Genomic DNA, 20,171 nt, shown 5'->3' on the forward strand with positions numbered 1-20,171 from the left:
ACACAGACCCTCACCACAGATGCATCAGACTATCCGTGGGGTGCACACCTGGACGGCAGGTGCATTCAGGGCCATTGGAGCCCAAATCAAATACATCTGCACATGAACCAAAAAGAGATGCTAGCTGTTCAGCCTGCCCTGACAGCTTTCAGACCCCTACTCTCCCCAGGGCCTCTAGTGATCAAAACAGACAACACCACAGTGATGTGGCATATCAACAAGCAGGGAGGGACTCACTCTTATCCTCTCTGCAGGCTCGCCATGACCCTTTGGCACACGGCCTCAGCCATGCAAATACACCTGCTAGCACAATTCCTGCCAGGCTCCCTAAACTCTCTGGCAGACAATTTGAGCAGAAACCTGCTAGACCCACACGAGTGGCAGCTAGACCACAGAACCTTCAACCTTGTAACACAGAAATGAAGCATCCCGAAAGTGGACCTCTTTGCCTCCCACTCCAATTATCAGCTCAGCAAATTCTTCACTAGGGAACCTCACAGCAAGGCCTGGAAAGTGGATGCTTTACCCTTCCAATGGGTAAACCTCTCAATCTATGCATTTCCCCCTCTGCCACTCATTTCAAGGGTATTGCTCAAAATAAGGAAGGAAAAAACCAAGGGCAGTCTTGATTGCCCAGACTGGCCACACCAGCACTGGTCACCCCTGCCACCATGGCACCTACCTCAGATCCCAACACTCCTGACCCAGAAGAATGGAAAATATATGTATTCACAATTGCAGACCCTGAACTTGACAGCCTTGCTTATTCCCTGACCTCTCCTCAAGCTGCCAGCCTAAGCAAACAAGTCCTGGATGTTATATGTGAGGCCAGATGCCCCAGCACTAGAAAATCCTATGCTGACAAGTGGAAAAGATTTTGCACCTGGATCCAGGCTAGGGGAGCCGTAACAACACAGCCCTCCCTACCTCTCATCTTGGATTACCTACCAGACCTACTACACAGGGGTCTGTCCTTCTCTATTAAAATTCATCTCTCTGCCATTTCTGCTCATTACAGCACAGAGCCACCTCTCTTCTCACACCCTGTCATCAAACAGATCCTAAGAGGGACTAACAACTTAAGGCCAACCAGAAGAGTTCCTACCCCAGATTGGGACCTTAACTTTGTTTTGGAAAAGCTCACCCTACCCCCCTTTGAGCCTACAGGCTTCAGCAGAGTTAAAATTCCTCCCTTGGAAAACAGCCTTGCTTCTGGCCATCACTTCAGCTAGAAGTTTCAGACCTACAAGCACTCATGGCTGTAGAGCCCTTCATCATTTTCATGCTGACTGTGTCTCCCTCAGGACTAACGCATCCTTCATGCCTAAAGTGGTGTCCAGTGTGGCTCTCAACCAATACATTCATTTGCCCACCTTTTTCCCTAACCCACAAAACAAGGGGGAAAGGATTCTGCAGTCTCTAGATGTGCACAGACAGCTCAGATCCTATCTGGATAGGACTAAATCTTTTAGAAAAACTGACCAATTGCTAGTCAGCTTCGCAGCAGGGACAGAGGACAAGGCCATATCCAGACAAACAATCTCCAAATGGATAGCACACTGCATCCATTTCTGCTACAAACAGCACAGGAAACTAACCCCAAAGGGGGTCAGGATGCATTCCACCAGGTCAACCTCCACCTCTGCAGCTTTTCTGAGAGGGGTCCCCACCAGGGACATCCTGGAGGCTGCAACATTGGACTTCAGTTCATACCTTCACCAAACATTCCCACCTGCCTATCTTCTCCAAATCCAGGGAAGGCTTTGCCACCGCAGTCCTGCAGGGCATCCTACCCAGCCCCCAGTCTTCTTGACTGCCTCCACCCTTTTTCTTCAGCTTTGGGAATCAACCCAGGTGTGATGACTGCAACAGTGAAACACGAAGAACATAGTAAAGTTGTGTACACTTACCATAAATGTAGATGTTCGAGTGTATTCACTGTTGCAGTTCTGGTCTCCCACCCTTCATCCCCCTTGTCTCTTTCTCTCTCTTCCTCTCTCCTTACAGGGAATTTTTGGTATTTACTTTCTACTGGTGGTGTTCTTCCACCATAACCTAGCTCCCTACTTGGGGGCTCCTAATTGATATAATGGCATCAGCTGCCTGATTTTATACCACTGACGACCTGACGTCAGTCCTGGAGCGACAGCAACCGATGCAGAAATACTAATCCTCTGGTATTCGGGCCGACTGAGGGCTACCCCTGGCAGGATAAACCCAAGTGTGATGACTGCAACAGTGAATACACTCGAACATATACATTTATGGTAAGTGTACACAACTGTATTTTCCATTTGTAAGCAGTGAATTTTTTCCCTAAAATTAATAAGGTTATGTTTCATTCTAGGGGATGCTGTACATGTAGTACAGAAGGAGTGATTTATGCTTTAAAATGTACTTAAAATTTATTTTACATTGGAGAGACAGGCCAAGCTTTTAAAACACACTTTCAGGAACATGATAGAGACATCAAACACAGGAAATTAGATAGCCCTTTGGGAAGTCACTTTGCACTCTTTCATAATGCCAAGCCTGATGAATTGAAAAGATGTATTTAGAGAAAGTTGAGGTGTTTTTAGTGGAATGTATAAATATTAAGGACAAATTATTGAGAAAAGAAACTTTATTTTAAAATATAACACTTTGGAACCATTTGGATTAAATAAAGAATGTAATTGAAAGTATATTATTTAATTACTTCTCATTGGATAATTGACTGAAATTGTATTGTATTTAAGAATGGATGGTTGTCTTGATTTTTTACTCTTTGAAGGCTTTGAGACGAAGTATTAAGTCTTTTTAATGAATTTAAACAGGTTTTTTGAGGTTCGTGGCTTTGCTGTTGTCTTTATTATCATGTAAACCACCTTACCTGATTTTTCTTAAGGATAGTATCTCCTTGCGAACAAATCCCACCTTCCTACCGAAAGTGGTGTCAAAGTCTAATATTAATCAAATGATTAATTTGCCGGTATTCTTTCCAAAGTTTTCAGAGGCGAATACGGTTTGCATTTGTTAGACGTTCACAGAAAAATTATGTTTTTACCTTCCTAGGACAGAAGACATGAGAAAATCTGGCCAAATATTTGTCTCCTTTTCGAGTACTAATTTTGGTAAACCAGTGAGCAAATTGACTTTAGCCAGATGGCTCAAGGATCGTATTTACTTTAAGACAGAAGAAATATTATCTTACCCAGGCCTGTTGAAGCACATTCTACAAGATCTGTCGCTACTTCAGCATATTTTCAATCTAGAGCTTCAGTGGATGATATATGTGCAGCAATTACTTGGGCTTCTCTCCATACCTTTACTATTCATTGCAAATTGGATTTGATCTCTACGGGAAGAGCATCCTTTGCCTCAGTGGTGCTCAGGAATATCCTTCTATGAATTCGCCCAAGGTCTAATGTAGCTGGGGACTGTCCCGTACGTCAAGGATAAAATGAAAATTGACAACATCAGATAAAGAAGTTATGTACTTACGATAACTTTCCATCTGTGTTGTTCATTTTCGACTCCCCTCCCTCCAACCCCCAGTCTTTGAAGGTTTTTGGTGGAACGGATAATTTACTTAGGTCTTGTCATAATCTTTAAGGCATAGCAGATAGCAGGTATGGCTTCCTTTGAGGCTTCTTTATCTGTCACTCTATTTCTAATTTGCAAACTTGGGAGAGAGGGATTATGGGTAGAGGTGAAGCTTGAGAGTTTTTGGTTAACACGAGCTATAATAAGGGCTGAGTCAGTTCCGATATCTGAACCAAACCCATACGTCAAGGATAAATGAAAATGGACAACACAGATGGAACGTTATGATAAGTGCATAACTTCCTTGTCCTTAAAATACAGACACATATACAGGGACATTTAAAGGGCAAATCTCTGTTTTGGATTTTTAAAGTTAGTAGATTGTCTCCTATTTTGCAGAGTGTTCCTGATTTTGCCTTGTGTTTTTGCACTGTCCCGTGTAAAAGTTTGGATTTTCTGGTACGTTAGTGAAAATTACAGTCAGTCAAGAATGCTAGGCATTTTATTTATTTTACGTTAACCTGGTAAGTGAATTGCCCAAGGATCCTTTATAGCCTCGACCCAGGCAACTGAGGCGAGAAAATTCAAGAGATTAAACAGACCGCTAAAGACTTGCAGTCCATCCACAAGTAATATTTAAGATCATATCAGCATTACTGAAGGCACATGTATATAAAATGTGCAAAGGAATTAGTGCTAAGTAAAAGGAGGCGGCAGTCAATTAAGTGTTCATAGCATAAAGAGATAACATCTCTGATACTCCTTCATGCTTCCATGTGAAAGCAATGCAGTTTTATCCAATAAAATCAAAGTAGATACTGAGCAGGTTGAATGCTCAGCATTAGCCTGCATTGACAGTGTTGGCAACATTGTAACCCACGTATCTAAACCATTTACAGTTATACTGTATTTTTAGACAATCTGTGAATTACAACTTGACATTAGAGCTTCATATTCCTTGTTGTTCTGAAGTGTTCTTATTCTGATAATACACGGTGATAGCCTGATGTTTTGTTAGCTTTTTAAGTAAATTTTTTAAACAGTGCCCTTGATTATGGGTCATTGTTCCTCCATTGTTTTTGCCTTTGTCCAGTGTGTCTGAGCAAAGAAATTGAGAGGTATACTCAGCTTTCACAAAGAATCCAAACTTTCTAAATAAATGTAGGTTAAACAGTATACAAAAATGATCATTAGGCTTATTAAAAATATTTACTTAATTTGTCAATCAGATAGAGTGGATGGTCCATGAACCCTTTCCAATAAGGATACAAACCTAACTAGGTAGATTGACAGGACCAAAACTCCTTTTCAACAGCAGCATCCTATGCCATAGGCGGTCTCCAATCATAACCGGCTTATGTGTCCAAGATATGGACACACAAAAATTCACTATGTTGAAAACACATAATTCATTATGATCGGGGAGCCGATATTAATTCTTTATAGTGCCTAGAGATTTATCTGCTCCATGTGCTACTAGTCACATAAAACTTAAAAAAATATATATGAATTCTTGTACTGATGAACCCATGGGGAGATGGTTGGCACGCTTACATTCTTGTTTATCCTCTGTGTAAGGAAAGCAGTTAGAATCAAAAAATTGCTTGTAATGTAGTAGACGGCAGGTAGAAATGGGAGCAGAAATGAATCCATTTCATGCCCTGCTGCTGCTGTTTCCTGGTCAGCACTGTCAGTTTTTAGTGCCAAGCATGATAAGTACCCTTCTAGGCATTGTTAAGGTCAGATCTTAAGCTAGGGTAATGCTGAACCAAGATGTAATTTAGCTGTGTTTGGAGAGCAATGCACTATATGCATTATAATTCTTCTTCTTTCAGCTTTTCCCAGTTAGGGGTCACCACAGCGGATCACCTGTCTGCTCATGATTGGTAGTGGAGTTTTACGTTATCGAGTTGCCAGCCTGGTGCCCAACCTTCCACAGAAGGCACACACATGCACTCACACCTAGGGCCAATTTTGAGTGGCCAATCCACCAACAGCATGCCTTTGGAATGTGGGAAGAAACCGGCGCACCCAGAGGAATCCCACGTGACCACAGGGAGGACATGCAGGCTCCGCACAGAAGGCACCCCAGCCGAGGATCGAACTGGAGAACCTCATGTTGTGAGGCGGCAACGCTAACCGCTGCACTCCTGTGGCCGCCCACTATATGCATTATAATGATTAAGAGAAATTATGTGCAGGCAGTAACATGTTTAATGATGGTGACAAAGGGATCATCCGAGTGAAAGGTTAAGTTTCATAGCATATCATCACATGGGATGACTACTTTATGCACGGTAAACAAAAAAAAAAACAAATCCGGTGACCAGACTAGACATTGAATTGATGTAAGGATCATAAGTATAAGGAGAAGAGGATCACTGATGAATTGCTAATTTTATTCAAGGTCATTTTTGTATATATTTGTGTTAGCTACTCATAGGAGGTTGCTAGGCTAGGGGCCCTAGAGCCCTTATAAGCCTAGCCATGTTAATCCTGACTTGTCTCAGTTGTCCTTGGTTAGTTGGATGTAATTCGCAGAGCATGTCTGTGATAAACATCAACAACCCCTGTCCATGAGGAACATGGGTGCCACCCTGGGGGGGGAGGGATTTCCAGTCCCCCATCCATTTGTCCAAATTGCACTTGAATGGGGTCAGTGAGGACCTCTGCTTCATGTTAGTTGGAAGTTTATTCCAGAGTAGCGGCAATCTCTGGTATATGCATCTGTCTCTCCAACATGTTGTGCTAATGTCACAGGGTAGTTTAATATCCCTAGAGTGAATGACTTTTGTGCCATTTGACTTGCGGATGTGCAACATGTCTATCAGGACAGGGTCAGTGACTGCCCAGTTGGCCAGGCACAAGTTGCCCATCAGCACCCTATACGGTACAGAGCAGAGGCTGCTGAGAGGTGACTTATGCATGACGTCCAAGGCAGTCCCTGATTGATTGATGTGGAAACCAAATCCTGTTTTCATGAGAGAAGTCTACAGAGATTGCTGTTCATTCTTAAAACATAAGCAAACAATATTGCTGTGTGAGGTAAGATATTAATTGGACTTCAAAGTATGAAATTTGTAAATAAAATTTCTCATATTGTCAGCAGTGGAGCCCCACAGTGCAGCAGCTGTTTTTACAAAGGCACATTTAATGGAAGTGAGGGTGAAAGAAGATTTTTTTTAAGGTTTAGACCCCAGCATTATTTGACTGAGTAATGTATTCATTTCATGCTAGGTTATATGGTTTTCTAATTTTTTTTAGAATAGGGGTTAGACAAGTTGTTGCTTATCTAGCATTTGTGACAGCATGACCCCATTATGTGCTCTAGCTTCCCATGCCAGATGTGTGCTTAAGCAAATTTCACAAGACCCCTGATATAAAAGTACCTATGAAAAAAAAAATCCTAAACCTTCTGGACTTTGTTGCATACTTGGAAGTCATACATATGACCTCCCATTGTTCCTTTGTAAATCACCTGTCCTTTGTCTCTGCCCAATCTTTTCTTACCACATTTGTTTTATTTCTTATATTTTTCATGCAATATTGTATATGCCCTGCTTATCCCTTTTTTAACAGCAATGTCTGTTCCACACACAGCTGAAATCTCTTCCAGATCTGGTCTTTCATTTAGCACTTCCATATCCCTTTCTGTTTGCCTGTACTCTATTAGTCCTGGATAGTGAAATAGTTCTCTAACCTGTAGTCCAGACCTCTGCTTGGCCTCATCATACATTTACTTTTCCCTCTCTAGTTATTTGCTCAGTTCAAGTCAGGTAATCCTAAACCACCTTGTTCTATGGTGAGAATCCTTTTATCACTTATCACACTTAACTCTTGTCCTCTTCCCCTCCCAGCTAAATTCCTTCAACTCTTAATTATTTATTGTCCAAACTCATCTGATTGATAAAAACATGCTTGCCCTATTTACAGCTTAAGGGACTAAAAAGCATTTTCTCTACTGTGTTTTACTATTCACATCCGTTATCAAAAGCTTCCAGCATCGCAATTTTTGTATTTTGTTTTGTCTTCCCACATATCATTAGCTGCTGTGATATAATGGTTTTAATCTGTGCAACTAAATACTTCATTTTATCATATCAAGGAAAACACTGTTTTGGTGGATGTCATTTCCACCAGGAGAATTAGCTTTTAAGATAACCAGTGAGACGCTCTTAAATCATTCTATACATTGGTTTTATTTCTGAGATATTCTAACAGATGGAAAGTAGTTAATGCATTGTTTGGATGTACCCAGGCAGCTTCTTTATAGAACAAAATTAGCAAAGATTCCCAGATGGTAATTCCTTTTTCCAGCAAGGCATTTGGATATAGGTAGCAAAAGTTACTTTGCTCAGATGGTTGTCTAACTGAGTTAAATTTTGCTGTGAGGGGTATATCAAGCTCTTATGGTCCAGAAAAGCTTGTCATACGCCTTAAAAGCTCTTATGGTCCATGCCAATGACTTGGTCAGCTAGGGTGGTTAAGTATCTCCAATGACGTTTTCTGGAATGCATCCTTGGATCATATATGCAGTGAACCATGTAGGCTTCCCTGAATACCTTTGCAAAACATTGCAAACTAAATATGATCTGTAGATTTCTGTCTTCCTTCAGGGCTGCAGTTGTTAGTTAAAAGTTCCCATGAGGTACCGTCCAAAAAGATAAATATGTCAGTTACCAAGGATGCATCTGCTCTTTTCAAGTATGAAAGACATGTGCTTAAACTTGGATGATTAGGTGCATGTTTGTTGACATACATCCTCTCCATCACCATTCATTAGTATGAAGGAAGCCTCATTGGATTATCTGGAGAAGGATAACAGTATACTGCATCATAGCACAGAGTACAAGAGATCTGTAGAAGGTGTGCTTAGGCAGAGCATTATGGATAGTGGGAGGAGTTTGCAACCTGGGAAAGTTTCTGGTGCAGTCATTTAATCTTTGCCGCCCTTAGTTATTTCAGTCAGCAAGGATGTACTGAACCATTTTTATCTAGCATTATGGCAAATGCTTAACTTTCATTTCATGTTTGGCTAATTTCTGTTTTTTCATGTGAAATATTTATAGTGATCCTTAGCATTCATTTACATTTGTCATCAATACACCTTCTTATCAAACTGTCACTAGTTGTGTTTCTTGTGATCACAGTCATGGTACAGTTCCCATGCTATCACATGCTCAGCCTGTACTTCACATGTATTTATTTATTTAGTTAACATTTGTTTACTGGGAAAGTCTGACTTGGAACAAAGCCAGTTGCATGTCTTTATAATGTGGGAGGAAACTGGAGCACTTAGAGGAAACCCACACATTCACAGGGAGGACATGCAGACTACGCACAGAAGGTACCCCAGCCTAGAATAGAACTGGAGAAACTCTTGACATGAGGTGACAACACAACCTATGCACCACTGCGCCGTCATGCACAGCTTAGGTTAATTCCCCATACTTTACTTCATTTATCAAGGGTTTTATTCACTGGTAAATGTAATCTGCTTCCCGTGTGTGTGTGTGTAGATGTGGTCATGTTCAGTGTCATGCTATTTTCGTAAGCCTAGTGGCAAATGAGAAAGTATTCATAATAAACATTTATGTCTGTCCTCTGGTTTTCCTCTTTCACAACATCCAAGATTAATTCTGAATGGTAGTTGTTTGTGCCATGAATGAATACACTGCTGTTTCTCCCAAGGTCCAGCCTTTACTGGTTCTTTCTTTAACATAATTCATTTCATTCAGAGTCATTCCATCAACCACATCCCATATAGTATGCAGGCCTGTAAGCTGTCATCCACTGTTGCATGGCATCCCCCCTTTTTTTGCATCAGTGGATGCATGAGCTAATACCAAAACTATATCAGTATTTGCATTAACTTGATATCCTATCTCTTCTATCAGTGATTGAGTCAAATTAACTATGCTGTGTTAATTATAATCATCTGCAGCTAATGGTAACATAGGCTGAGAGGTAACTCCTACAGTTTTTCCAGTTTTTGCAATTATTTCTGGTGAGTGATGGGTTTGAACATAATTTGCATAATAGTATCTGCCTGATCAAAACATTTCTATGATTTAAACCAGCTGACTTACCTGATAAAAACGTATTGCTGTGACTCCATATTTTTTATTTTTATTTTGAATCTGTTACAGGTTATACGTTAACTGGAGGTTTTTACGGGGAATTGAGGCACAGTTCTTGGCACTGCAGAAGGGTTTCAATGAAGTTATTCCACAGCATCTTTTAAAGGCATTTGATGAAAAGGAGCTAGAGGTCAGTTCTTAAATGTAATACTTAAAATGTGTTGTAAAAGCTGATGTATGGTTTAAAGTGCATATTTTCAAATGGAGTGCAATATTATTTCAGCTTTTTAAATTAAGTAATGCAGTTGTAGTTGAAAAATTGCATGAGAACCATTTTGAATCATTTCTTAATTCCATCTTAAGTTTACCTGACAGAAATCAGATACCAAAGTAGATAAATTGAGTTGCATTCCAAACCGAAAATATTGTTTAGCTGCTATTATTTTAATAATTCAGAGAATGTCTAATTTTAATCATGATTAAGTTGTTTCTTCCTCAGTGTAATATATAATATAATTTAATCAATCCAGTCCTATAGGTTCATAGGATGATACTAGGCTATTGGCCTGGAGGCCCTTATAAGCCTAGCCAAGAATTTCACCCATGTTCCCACAAAGTCAGCACCTATTTTCCCTGTCCAGCAGAGACACAGGTGAGATCCCAGAGGTATATTTTCCGTTTCCCATCCAGTCGTCCAGGCTCCTCTTAAAGAGGTCTAGCAAGGTACTCTGCTTGACATGAAGAGAAAGTCTGTTTCACAGATGGGAGAGTCGTTGGGACACAAATCTATCCTGCCAACAAGTTCTATTAATGTCACAGACCAGGTTGAGCGAGTGTAGATGTTCTTCATGTTTCACTGTTGCAGTCATCACATTTGAGTTATCTGCTTGTAGTAGCCCTCAGTCGGCCTGATTAACAAAGTCAGTTGCTGTCCCTTCTTCCGTGACATCAGGTCGTCGGGGGTATAAAACATGCAGCCGACGCCATTACATCAGTCTTTCTTGCCGTGCGGTGCCCGAAGCAGAACCAGTTCGCAAGTGCCAGTCGGCCGACTCCTGAAATTTTCGTTTTCGAGTTTCAGAACCGAAGTCTTACTAAAAGCTAAGTACCCCATTGGGGAAACTTTTTCTTGCTCTAAATCGATGTCAGTAAAACTAAATAATTGCATTACTTGTGGAAAACAAATACCTCATAAAGATTTTCATTCATACTGTATTCCTTGCCTAGGCCCTGACCACGACATACCTCCCTGTTGGTTTTGTGCCTTATTTAAACCACAAACTATCCGTCGTCTGTATATTTTCGCTTCTAAATATTTTGGTGCTCAGTTCAATTATCCTGATAGGTCTTCAGTAAGCCGTCCGACTACAGACTTTTTGAAAAAATGCAAAGATAAAGACAGAGACAGGCCACCTAGGTCCAAAGCTGCCAACGACTCTTCTCCTAAGCCAGTCGACAGTTCGCCGGTACTCAGTGAGGCGCTTTCGCAGCACCCGATACCCGCTACTTCATATTCGCAGGCCTCTACTGAGACCAATTCAGAGTCCAGTATGCCGCGAGATGCTTCAACTGTGAACCTGCAGATGTCTCTACCTTGGATGGGTCCGGAGATGCTGTGCAGGCACCAGCTTCTGGGGGTGTATTCAGGCCTACTGACTTGCTTATTAAACCGATGCCATCGTCTTTTTCAAGGCCTAAAACTCGAACCATGCCTAGAAAACTGACGCCCAGACTGCATGGTCAGGCCTCTATGCCTAAAAAAACAAATGATAAGAATGGCTGAAGACCTTATTACTTTAATCAGGGGAAGCCAGCCTTCCCCTCTAAGAGACCTAGGACTGAGTTTAGCTTATGATACTTCTGACCAGGATTCTGAATTTTCTGTTTCCTCTGATGACCAGGATTTACCCTTATCTACCTATGAGGATTCTGATGCTGAGGACTCTATTCCCTCTGCTTCCCCACCAGAGAATTTCTCTTTTGGTGAAACCTTGCATACTCTCAGGGAGCATTTTCGATGGGAAAGTCAGGATTTCTCTGATTCTAAAAAGAAGCTTAGGGATTTCTTACTCCTGCCCCAGCACAGGCCTTTAGCCATACCTCCTGTACTAGACATTGTTGATTATGCCTTTTCGGAATCTAGCTTGGCACCTGACTCTCTACCTCCTGCTCCCAGAAAACTTCATGGATATTACAGGGTCCCTGACTCTCACAAGTTCCTTTTTAAAAATCCTACTGCGGATCCTGAGACCATTTCACAGGGACCCAAGGGCATTAAAGCTACTACTGCCAAAAATCCTACCCCCTCTGATAGAGACTCCAGGGTGCTGGATAGATGGGGGTAAGAAGGTATACACTTCTGCAACTTTGGCCATTAGGGCCTTAAACTGCCAGTTTCATATGTTAAAGTATCAGCAGCATATTATTGGATTGCTTAAACAGAAAGTGATGTTGATTCCTGATTGTGTGAAAATAAGGATTTACTGCATTCAGCTGAACAAGTTGGAAAACATACTTTGCAATGTGGTTTTGATTCACTAGAGGCATCTTGCAGGGCTGCTGTAACTGGGTCTGTACTTAGAAGGCATGTTTGGATTAAGGAGCAGTCCTTGCCAGATCATGTTAAAGTGAAATTACTGGATGCTCCCTTAAACCAGGACTGCCTGTTTGGCAACAAGGCAGAGAAGTTCTTAAAAAGATGGAGGAAAAAGCTAAATCTATGCAAACTGTTAAAGATTTTTTAAAAGTACAACCTCCAAGGTTTAGTAGGCATTGGCCTTCCAAGAATTGGTTCTTTCCTGCCTCTTCCAGACCTTCTCAGTCCAAACCCAGATCCAGCAGAGCTCCCAAGCTTCAGTCCCAGGGTACGCACAGGACTAAGAAGTGGGGAGCCTCCACTTCCAAATCTGGGAGTAATAAAACTCCCCCCTATGGTAAACTATCTCAGTGACTTCTTTTTAAAACTTCCAAGCACTTCTCAACTGACTGCCCCTTTGGGGGGAAAGATTGCTCTTCATGCAAAGAACTGGGAACTCATTACCCAGGACAAACATATAATTTAAGTTATGAGGAATACACAGCCCTTATGAATCTGCAAAGTAATAAAGATATTGTGATTAAGCAGGCAGATAAGGAAGGGGCCATTGTAATTATGAATAGGATAGATTATCAGAATGCAGTTTTGAAATTGTTAGATGATGCTGATGCTTTTAAAACTATTGTGCATGCTGATGTGAAAAAATGTATAAGTATGGTCAATATGACAATTTATGACTTACAACTTTCTAATGATATAACACTTGACTTTTTTTTACTGTTCCTTGTCCAGTCGTCCCACAATTATATGGTTTACCTAAGATTCACAAGTCACTATCTCAACCACCAATGAGACCTATTGTTTCTGGGAAGGGGTGGTTGACTGAACCTGTTTCAATCTATTTACATAGAAGGTTGCAGCCTTTATTAGAAAAATGTGGTACCATCTTGAAAGATACACCAGATTTTATTAGAAAACCAAGAGTATGGTATAATAATATGGGCAAGGATGTAGTGCAGAACAGTAGGCTTTTACTGGTAACTTTAGATGTAACGTCCTTGTTTACAGATGTCCTTCAAGGATGCATCTGCAGTCTTTACAAATGGGTTGTCCTGTCGTCAGGCAGCCCTTCGGTCGGCCGGATTCCAAAGTCTGGGTCTGGCTTCGGCTGGTGTCGCACTTCACCCGATGTCATTGCGGCAGTTATTCGGGTATAAAGGCATCAGCCGACGCCATTTTCCTCAGTCTTTCTTGCCGCGTGGCGCCCGAAGCAGAAGCTGTTCGCAAGTGCTGGTCGGTCAGATCCAGAGATTACTACTACCGAATACTACTTCGAAGACTTCTATAAAGCTAAGTACCCCGTTGGGGACTCTTTCTTGCCTCAGCCGATGTCAGAGAAAGTTAATAACTGTTTATCTTGTGGGAAACAAATACCTCATAAAGATTTCCACTCCTATTGCGTACATTGTTTAGGCCCAGACCACAACGTAGCATCTTGTCTAGCCTGTGCTTCTTTTAACCGGCGGACGCTTAGACGTCGATCGGACTTTGCTGAACAGATTTTCGGCTCCGATTTTGCCTACATTATGCCGTCGGATCCTCCGACTACGCAAATAACCAAGAAACGCAAAGAAAAGGACCGACACTCGCGGTCCGCGGTTTCGGCCGAAACTGCGGTTAAGCAAACCACGAGTGTCTCGGTTTCGGCCGAAGCCGAGCTAGCGGTTCTTTCTTCAGCCGATAACTTGCCTTCTACCGAGGCCTCTTCTAACCTGGTAGAAACGGCTTCTGAAATCCAACCTTCTGTTGCGGTTTCACAGGATTTATCAGACACCATCCCCCTGGATATTTCTACCCCTGCACATGGAGCTGCTAGGCCTCCTCCAGCTATGTCTATTAAGGCCTTTGCCAGGGCTAAAGCAGCCAAAACCTCAAAACCTATGCCTGCCAAGCCCCCCTCTCACAGGCCCAGCACCAGCTCCCATATGCTTTCTTTGGCTGAGGATCTCATCTCTTTAATTCGTGGAGCCCAGCCTCACCCAGACAGGGCCTCTCTCCCTCCTCCAGAAAAGAGGCCTAGAGCAGAGCCCCCTGAGCCAGTAACCACAGATGATTCCTCTGATGACTCAGAACATACAGACCCTCCTGAGGCTTCTTATTCTCCTTACGAAGACTCTGATGCTGAGGAGTCCATCCCTTCAGCCTCTCCTCCTGAGGAATTTTCCTTTGGGGAAACTTTGCATGCTATGAGGGAACATTTTCAGTGGCAGGGCCAAGATTTCTCAGACTCTAGAAAAAGGCTTAGGACCTTTCTACATTTGCCACAGCATAGGCCTTTAGCTATACCTCCAGTTCTTTCTGTTGTTGATGATGCATTTAATGATGCTTGCACTGCTCCTGATACTTTACCTCCGGCTCCTGCTAAGCCCGATAGGTACTACAGGGTCCCGGACACTCATCACCACTTATATAAGGCTCCTTTTGCAGATCCAGAGACTATCTCCCAGGGTCCAAAAGCTGTAGCAGCTACTTCTTCTAAAACCCTCCCTCTGAAAGGGAATCTAGGTCCTTAGAGAGATGGGGTAAAAAAGTTTACACCTCTGCTACTTTGTCAGCTAGAGCTTTGAACTGCCAATTTCATATGATTCAATATCAAGAGTTTATGCTTGACCAGTTGACTAAAAGCTGTCCTCTGTAGAATCTTTAGATAAAAGTATGTTCAAGAAATGGTACATAACATACAGCAGGTTAGTAACCATTCTTTAAAATGTGGCTATGATGCACTGGAGGCTTCCTTTAGATCAGCCATGACTGGCACAGTTATCAGGAGGCATGCATGGTTGAAAGAACAGGCATTACCAGACCATGTCAAATCTAAGCTTTTGGATGCACCTATGGACAAGGTCAATTTATTTGGTTCCCCTGCACAGCAGGTACTAAAAAGATGGAAGAAAGCAAAATCTGTGCAAACAGTGAAAGATTTCTTGCAAGTTCAACCTCCAAGGTTTAGCAGGAACTGGCCCTCCAAGAATTGGTCCTTTCCAGACTCCTCTAAGGCACAAAGAGGCAGGAATAGGCACTCTAGAGGCAGAAACCAATCCAGGGGTGCCTACAGGGGTCGCCAGTGGCAGGGTAACAACAAACGAGGCACGGATACAGCCACCACCACTACAACAACTCAATCACAGTGACTTGGCGGTGGCACCGCCTACCAGGGAACAACTAGAAGCACCTTTAGGCGGAAAGCTAACCTTATTTTCAAGAAACTGGCACTGCATTACAAGAGAAAAATGGATTTTGCAAACTATAGACCAAGGTTACAGATTCCATTTCCATACTCTACCAGGAAAGAGAGGATTGCCGAACCTACCACCTACTCAAAGGACAGAAGCTCTAAAACAAATATCTCAATTATTAAAAATGAGAGCTGTGGAAAAGGTACCATCTATGGAGCAAGGGAAGGGATTTTACTCCAGACTCTTCCTGGTACCAAGAAAAGAAAACAAATGGAGGCCTATTCTAGATCTGTCCGCTTTAAACACATTCCTCATTGTTCCAAAATTCAAAATGCTGACCCTACAGCAGCTTCTTCCCATGCTGGGCAAGGAGTCTTGGCTGGTAACTCTAGATCTCAAGGAGGCATACCTGCACGTCTCCATAAGACCAATTTGCAGAAGATACCTCAGATTTCTTGCAGGATCAGAGCATTATCAATTCTCAGCATTGCCCTTTGGCTTATCTACTGCGCCCAGAGTGTTCACGAAATGCCTGGCATCAGTAATCGCTCATTGCAGACTTCAGGGGATTCAAATCTATCCCTACCTGGACAACTGCCTGATACAAGCGGACAACAAAAACAAACTAACAGAAGACTTACAAGGAGTCATCTACCTGCTGCAAGCCCTGGGATATACAGTCAATACAAAAAAGTCAAGGCTGATTCCATCCCAAAGAATAACCTTTCTGGGTGCAGAACTGGACACATCAAAACAAATGGCATTTCTAACTACAGAAAAGAGAGCAACTTCCTCTCTACTTCTTGGCATTAACAAAGCAGAACCATTTAACTGCAAGAAAAGTGCTACAAGCTCTAGGCTTCATGGCATCCTGCATAATACTGGTCCCTCATGCCAGGCTGCATATGAGAAAGCTACAGTGGTACCTAAAGAATTTGTGGTCCCAGCACCAGCACAGCCTAGAAACCAAAATTCCAATGATCCCATGCCTGAAGCAAGAGTTCCTATGGTGGGCTCAGGCCTGCCAATCAAACACAGGATTGCCCTTCTGCAAAAGTCAACCAAGACAAACCATCACGACAGATGCCTCAGACCTCGGTTGGGGGGCACACATGATGTGCAAGTGCATTCAAGGCCTATGGACTCAAGACCAGCTGCATCTGCACATAAATCTAAAAGAAATGATGGCAGTAAAATTGGCAATCCAGGCATTCAGACCTTATCTCCAAGAAGGCCAGTTGATAAGGACAGACAACACCACAGTTATGTGGTACATCAACAAACAGGGAGGCACACACTCATACCCTCTATGCTGGCTGGCACTGGACCTATGGGATGTGGCTCTGAGCTACAACATTCAGTTACAGGCAATTTATGTACCAGGGAAGGAAAACATTCTAGCAGACATATTAAGCAGAACTACAACAGATGCCCACGAATGGATGCTGCATCCGGACATCTTCAAAACCATCACAAGAGAATGGGGATTACCACAAATAGACTTGTTTGCATCCCCATTCAATCATCAGTTGAAGAAATTCTGCACAAGGACTTACCACCCACTTGCTTGGAAGGTGGACTCCTATCTTTCAGTTGGAAAAGCCTGACAGCATACGCCTTCCCTCCACTTCCTTTGATGCACAAGGTGCTTCTGAAGATCAAAGAGGAACGTCCGAGGATCATTCTGATAGCCCCAGACTGGCCAAGACAACATTGGTATCCACTGCTGAGGAGCATGTTCCGGGAACAAATATGGACACTGCCCCTGATCCCATTACTGCTAACACAGAACAACTACAACATCCTGCATCCAAACCTAAAAACTCTGCAGCTAACTGCCTGGAACATTACATAACAGCAATTAACCCAAATTTATCCCAAAGGGTTAAAGACATAATCCTGGAGGCTCGTAGACCTTCAACAAGAAAGAATTATGCAGCAAAATGGAAAAGATATCTCATCTGAGTACTGCAAAAGGGCAAGATGTGACACTGGTGAACATAGCCAACATCCTGGAGTACTTGGCGGAGCTCTTCCATACAGGCCTGTCCTACTCTTCCATCAAGATACATGCATCACCTATTTCAGCAGAATACAGCTTGGATCCTCCTGTCTTCTCATCCTCTGCTCAGACAGTTTCTGAGAGGAATTAAAAATGTGAAACCTCCCAGGAAACCTCCATTGCCAGCATGGGACTTGAACTTTGTGCTAGAAAAACTGACTCTTCCTCCTTTCGAACCAGCAGCAACAGCAGAATTACAATACTTATCCTGGAAGACTGCTTTCCTGCTGGCAATAACTTCAGCAAGAAGGGTCTCTGAACTACAGGCATTAATGGCAGTACAACCCTTCCTAATCTTCCATCAAGATAGAGTGTCCATGAGAACAAATCCTACATTTATGCCTAAGGTGGTATCCAGAGTATCTTTAAATCAGGCTATCCACCTTCCTACATTCTTCCCCAACCCACAGAACAGGGAGAAAGGCTCTTACATACCTTGGATGTACACAGACAATTACGCTACTACCTGGACAGGACAAAAACAATAGAAAAACTGACCAGCTTCTGGTAGCATATGCAGCAGGAAAGGAAGGAAAACCAATTTCTAAACAGACAATCTCCAAATGGATAGGAAATTGCATTAGATTTTGTTACTCCTACCATGGAAAGAAAACTCCAGAGAACATCAGGCCTCACTCCACAAGGGCTACAGCCACTACCACAGCTTTCTTACGAGGAGTGGCTACCAAGGACATTATAGAGGCTGCTACTTGGACCTCCGTGCATACATTTGCCAAGCATTATAACTTACCTCTATACTCTAGATCCCGTGCTGGTTTTGCCACTGCTGTTTTGCAAGGGATCCTAACTACACCATAATCTCTTCTCATTTCCTCCTCCCTTAGTTTAGCTATGGTATTCTACCCATTTGTAAAGACTGCAGATGCATCCTTGAAGGACATAGTACAGTTTTGTACCTACCATAAATGTAGATGTCCGAGAGGAATGCATCTGCAGTCAGGATTACCCACCCTCCTTCCCCTCTGAGGTACTCCTAGGGTATTTGCCAATCTTCAGCTAGCTTGGGGGGGATCTATTATGGTGTATTTGTTTGTATATATGTACATACATGCTTATTTTATGTGTTTGCTCTCTACTATTTGGAAACTTTGGCATTTATCCAAATTTAGCCATCCAAGAGGGCACCTGGCATCTGGGGCAAGAAACACTGAGGAAAATGGCGTCGGCTGATGCCTTTATACCCGAATAACTGCCGCAATGACGTCGGGTGAAGTGCGACACCAGCCGAAGCCAGACCCAGACTTTGGAATCCGGCCGACCGAAGGGCTGCCTGACGACAGGACAACCCATTTGTAAAGACTGCAGATGCATTCCTCTCGGACATCTACATTTATGGTAGGTACAAAACTGTACTTTATACCTAATGAGTTTGGGATAGAATCAATTTGTGAGTTTTTAAACAACTCTTCTACGTTTGTAACAAGGGATATTGAAACATTATGTTTATTATTAAACCTAGTTTTGAATAATAATATTTTTTTATTTGATAGTCAATTTTATATGCAAAATACTGGTGTTGCTATGGGTACACCCGTAGCTAACACGTATGCAAACTTGGTACTTTTTATATGGGAAAAGAAGTTTGTCATAAATGACACTAGTCCATATGTCAATAATATATTATTTTATCAACGGTTTGTGGACGATTGTTTCCTCATATGGAAAGGTGATGTGGATGATTTGTTACAGTTTGTACACTTTTTGAATGATTCCACTACTTTCTTAGTTTAAAATAGAATTTTCTGATGTATTCATTAATTTCTTAGATCTTAAAATAGGGATACAGGACAACGTAATGTATACTACAGTACATAAAAAAGTGGTAAATGCATGCAGGTATGTTCACTAGCATGCATGCATCACGTTTTTAATGGTATAGTTAAATCACAATTTAATAGAATATGTAGACTTAACACGAATGATAGTCTCTTCATGTCGCAGCTGGATGAAACCATTAATGAATTTAGAAATAGTGGTTATCCAGACAGCATATTAGAAACAGCTAAAATGGATACTATAAATAATAGGCATTTAGGTTTAAAACCTTTATTTCTTATGGATGAACACCAGAATGAAAATATTGTGGCACATGGAAATTGTGATACCCTAAGATATGTTACTACTTTTAGTTGTATGACTAGATTTGTAAGGAACATTATAAAGAAAAATTGGGTTGTTTTATTGGCATCCAGTGAAATTAAATCCATTATTGGTGACAGACAACTTTTTTCTTATAAAAACATGGCAAATTTTAAATGTAAGCTTGGTTACAAGGATTTTAAAAATTCAACTGAAGTGAATAATATTAATACATATGGAACTTTAAAATGTCTCAACTGTAGTTGCTGCCCTGATATAATAGATAAAGAAAATAGCTTAGACTTTAAGCATCCGGTAAGTGGGATTATATACAAGTTTAATCTCATGGCAACATGCATTTCAACTAATGTGATATATTTAGCTACATGCACGTCTTGCCAATGTTTTTACGTAGGTAAGACTACGAGAAGAATAAAAGACCGTATCATTGAGCATAAGTCTGAGATACGGAGAGGGAATGATAGGAATGCCTTATATAGACATATATCCTTATGTGGCAATCAACATAAGTTTAGATTTTGCATTATTGATAGAGTGTGTGTATCCATGAGGGGGGGGGGGTGACATTAACAATTTATTAGATTTAAAAGAATTTGAATGGATTTTAAGAC

At 41.8% G+C, this 20,171-nt stretch overlaps 1 protein-coding gene across 1 annotated transcript in view; it reads left to right on the forward strand.

The window, feature by feature from the left end:
* Nucleotides 1–20,171, forward strand: part of SMURF2 (SMAD specific E3 ubiquitin protein ligase 2) — a gene marked incomplete in the record, with an annotated part of 2,869,016 nt that overhangs the window by 2,502,357 nt on the left and 346,488 nt on the right. The window contains 1 exon segment of the mRNA XM_044080880.1: nucleotides 9,675–9,795. Coding sequence (XP_043936815.1) covers nucleotides 9,675–9,795 — 121 coding nt within the window.

The sequence above is a fragment of the Protopterus annectens genome, chromosome 8.part0 (assembly GCF_019279795.1).
Source record: "Protopterus annectens isolate FY-2018-M chromosome 8.part0, PAN1.0, whole genome shotgun sequence".
Taxonomy (NCBI): Eukaryota; Metazoa; Chordata; order Ceratodontiformes; family Protopteridae; genus Protopterus; species Protopterus annectens.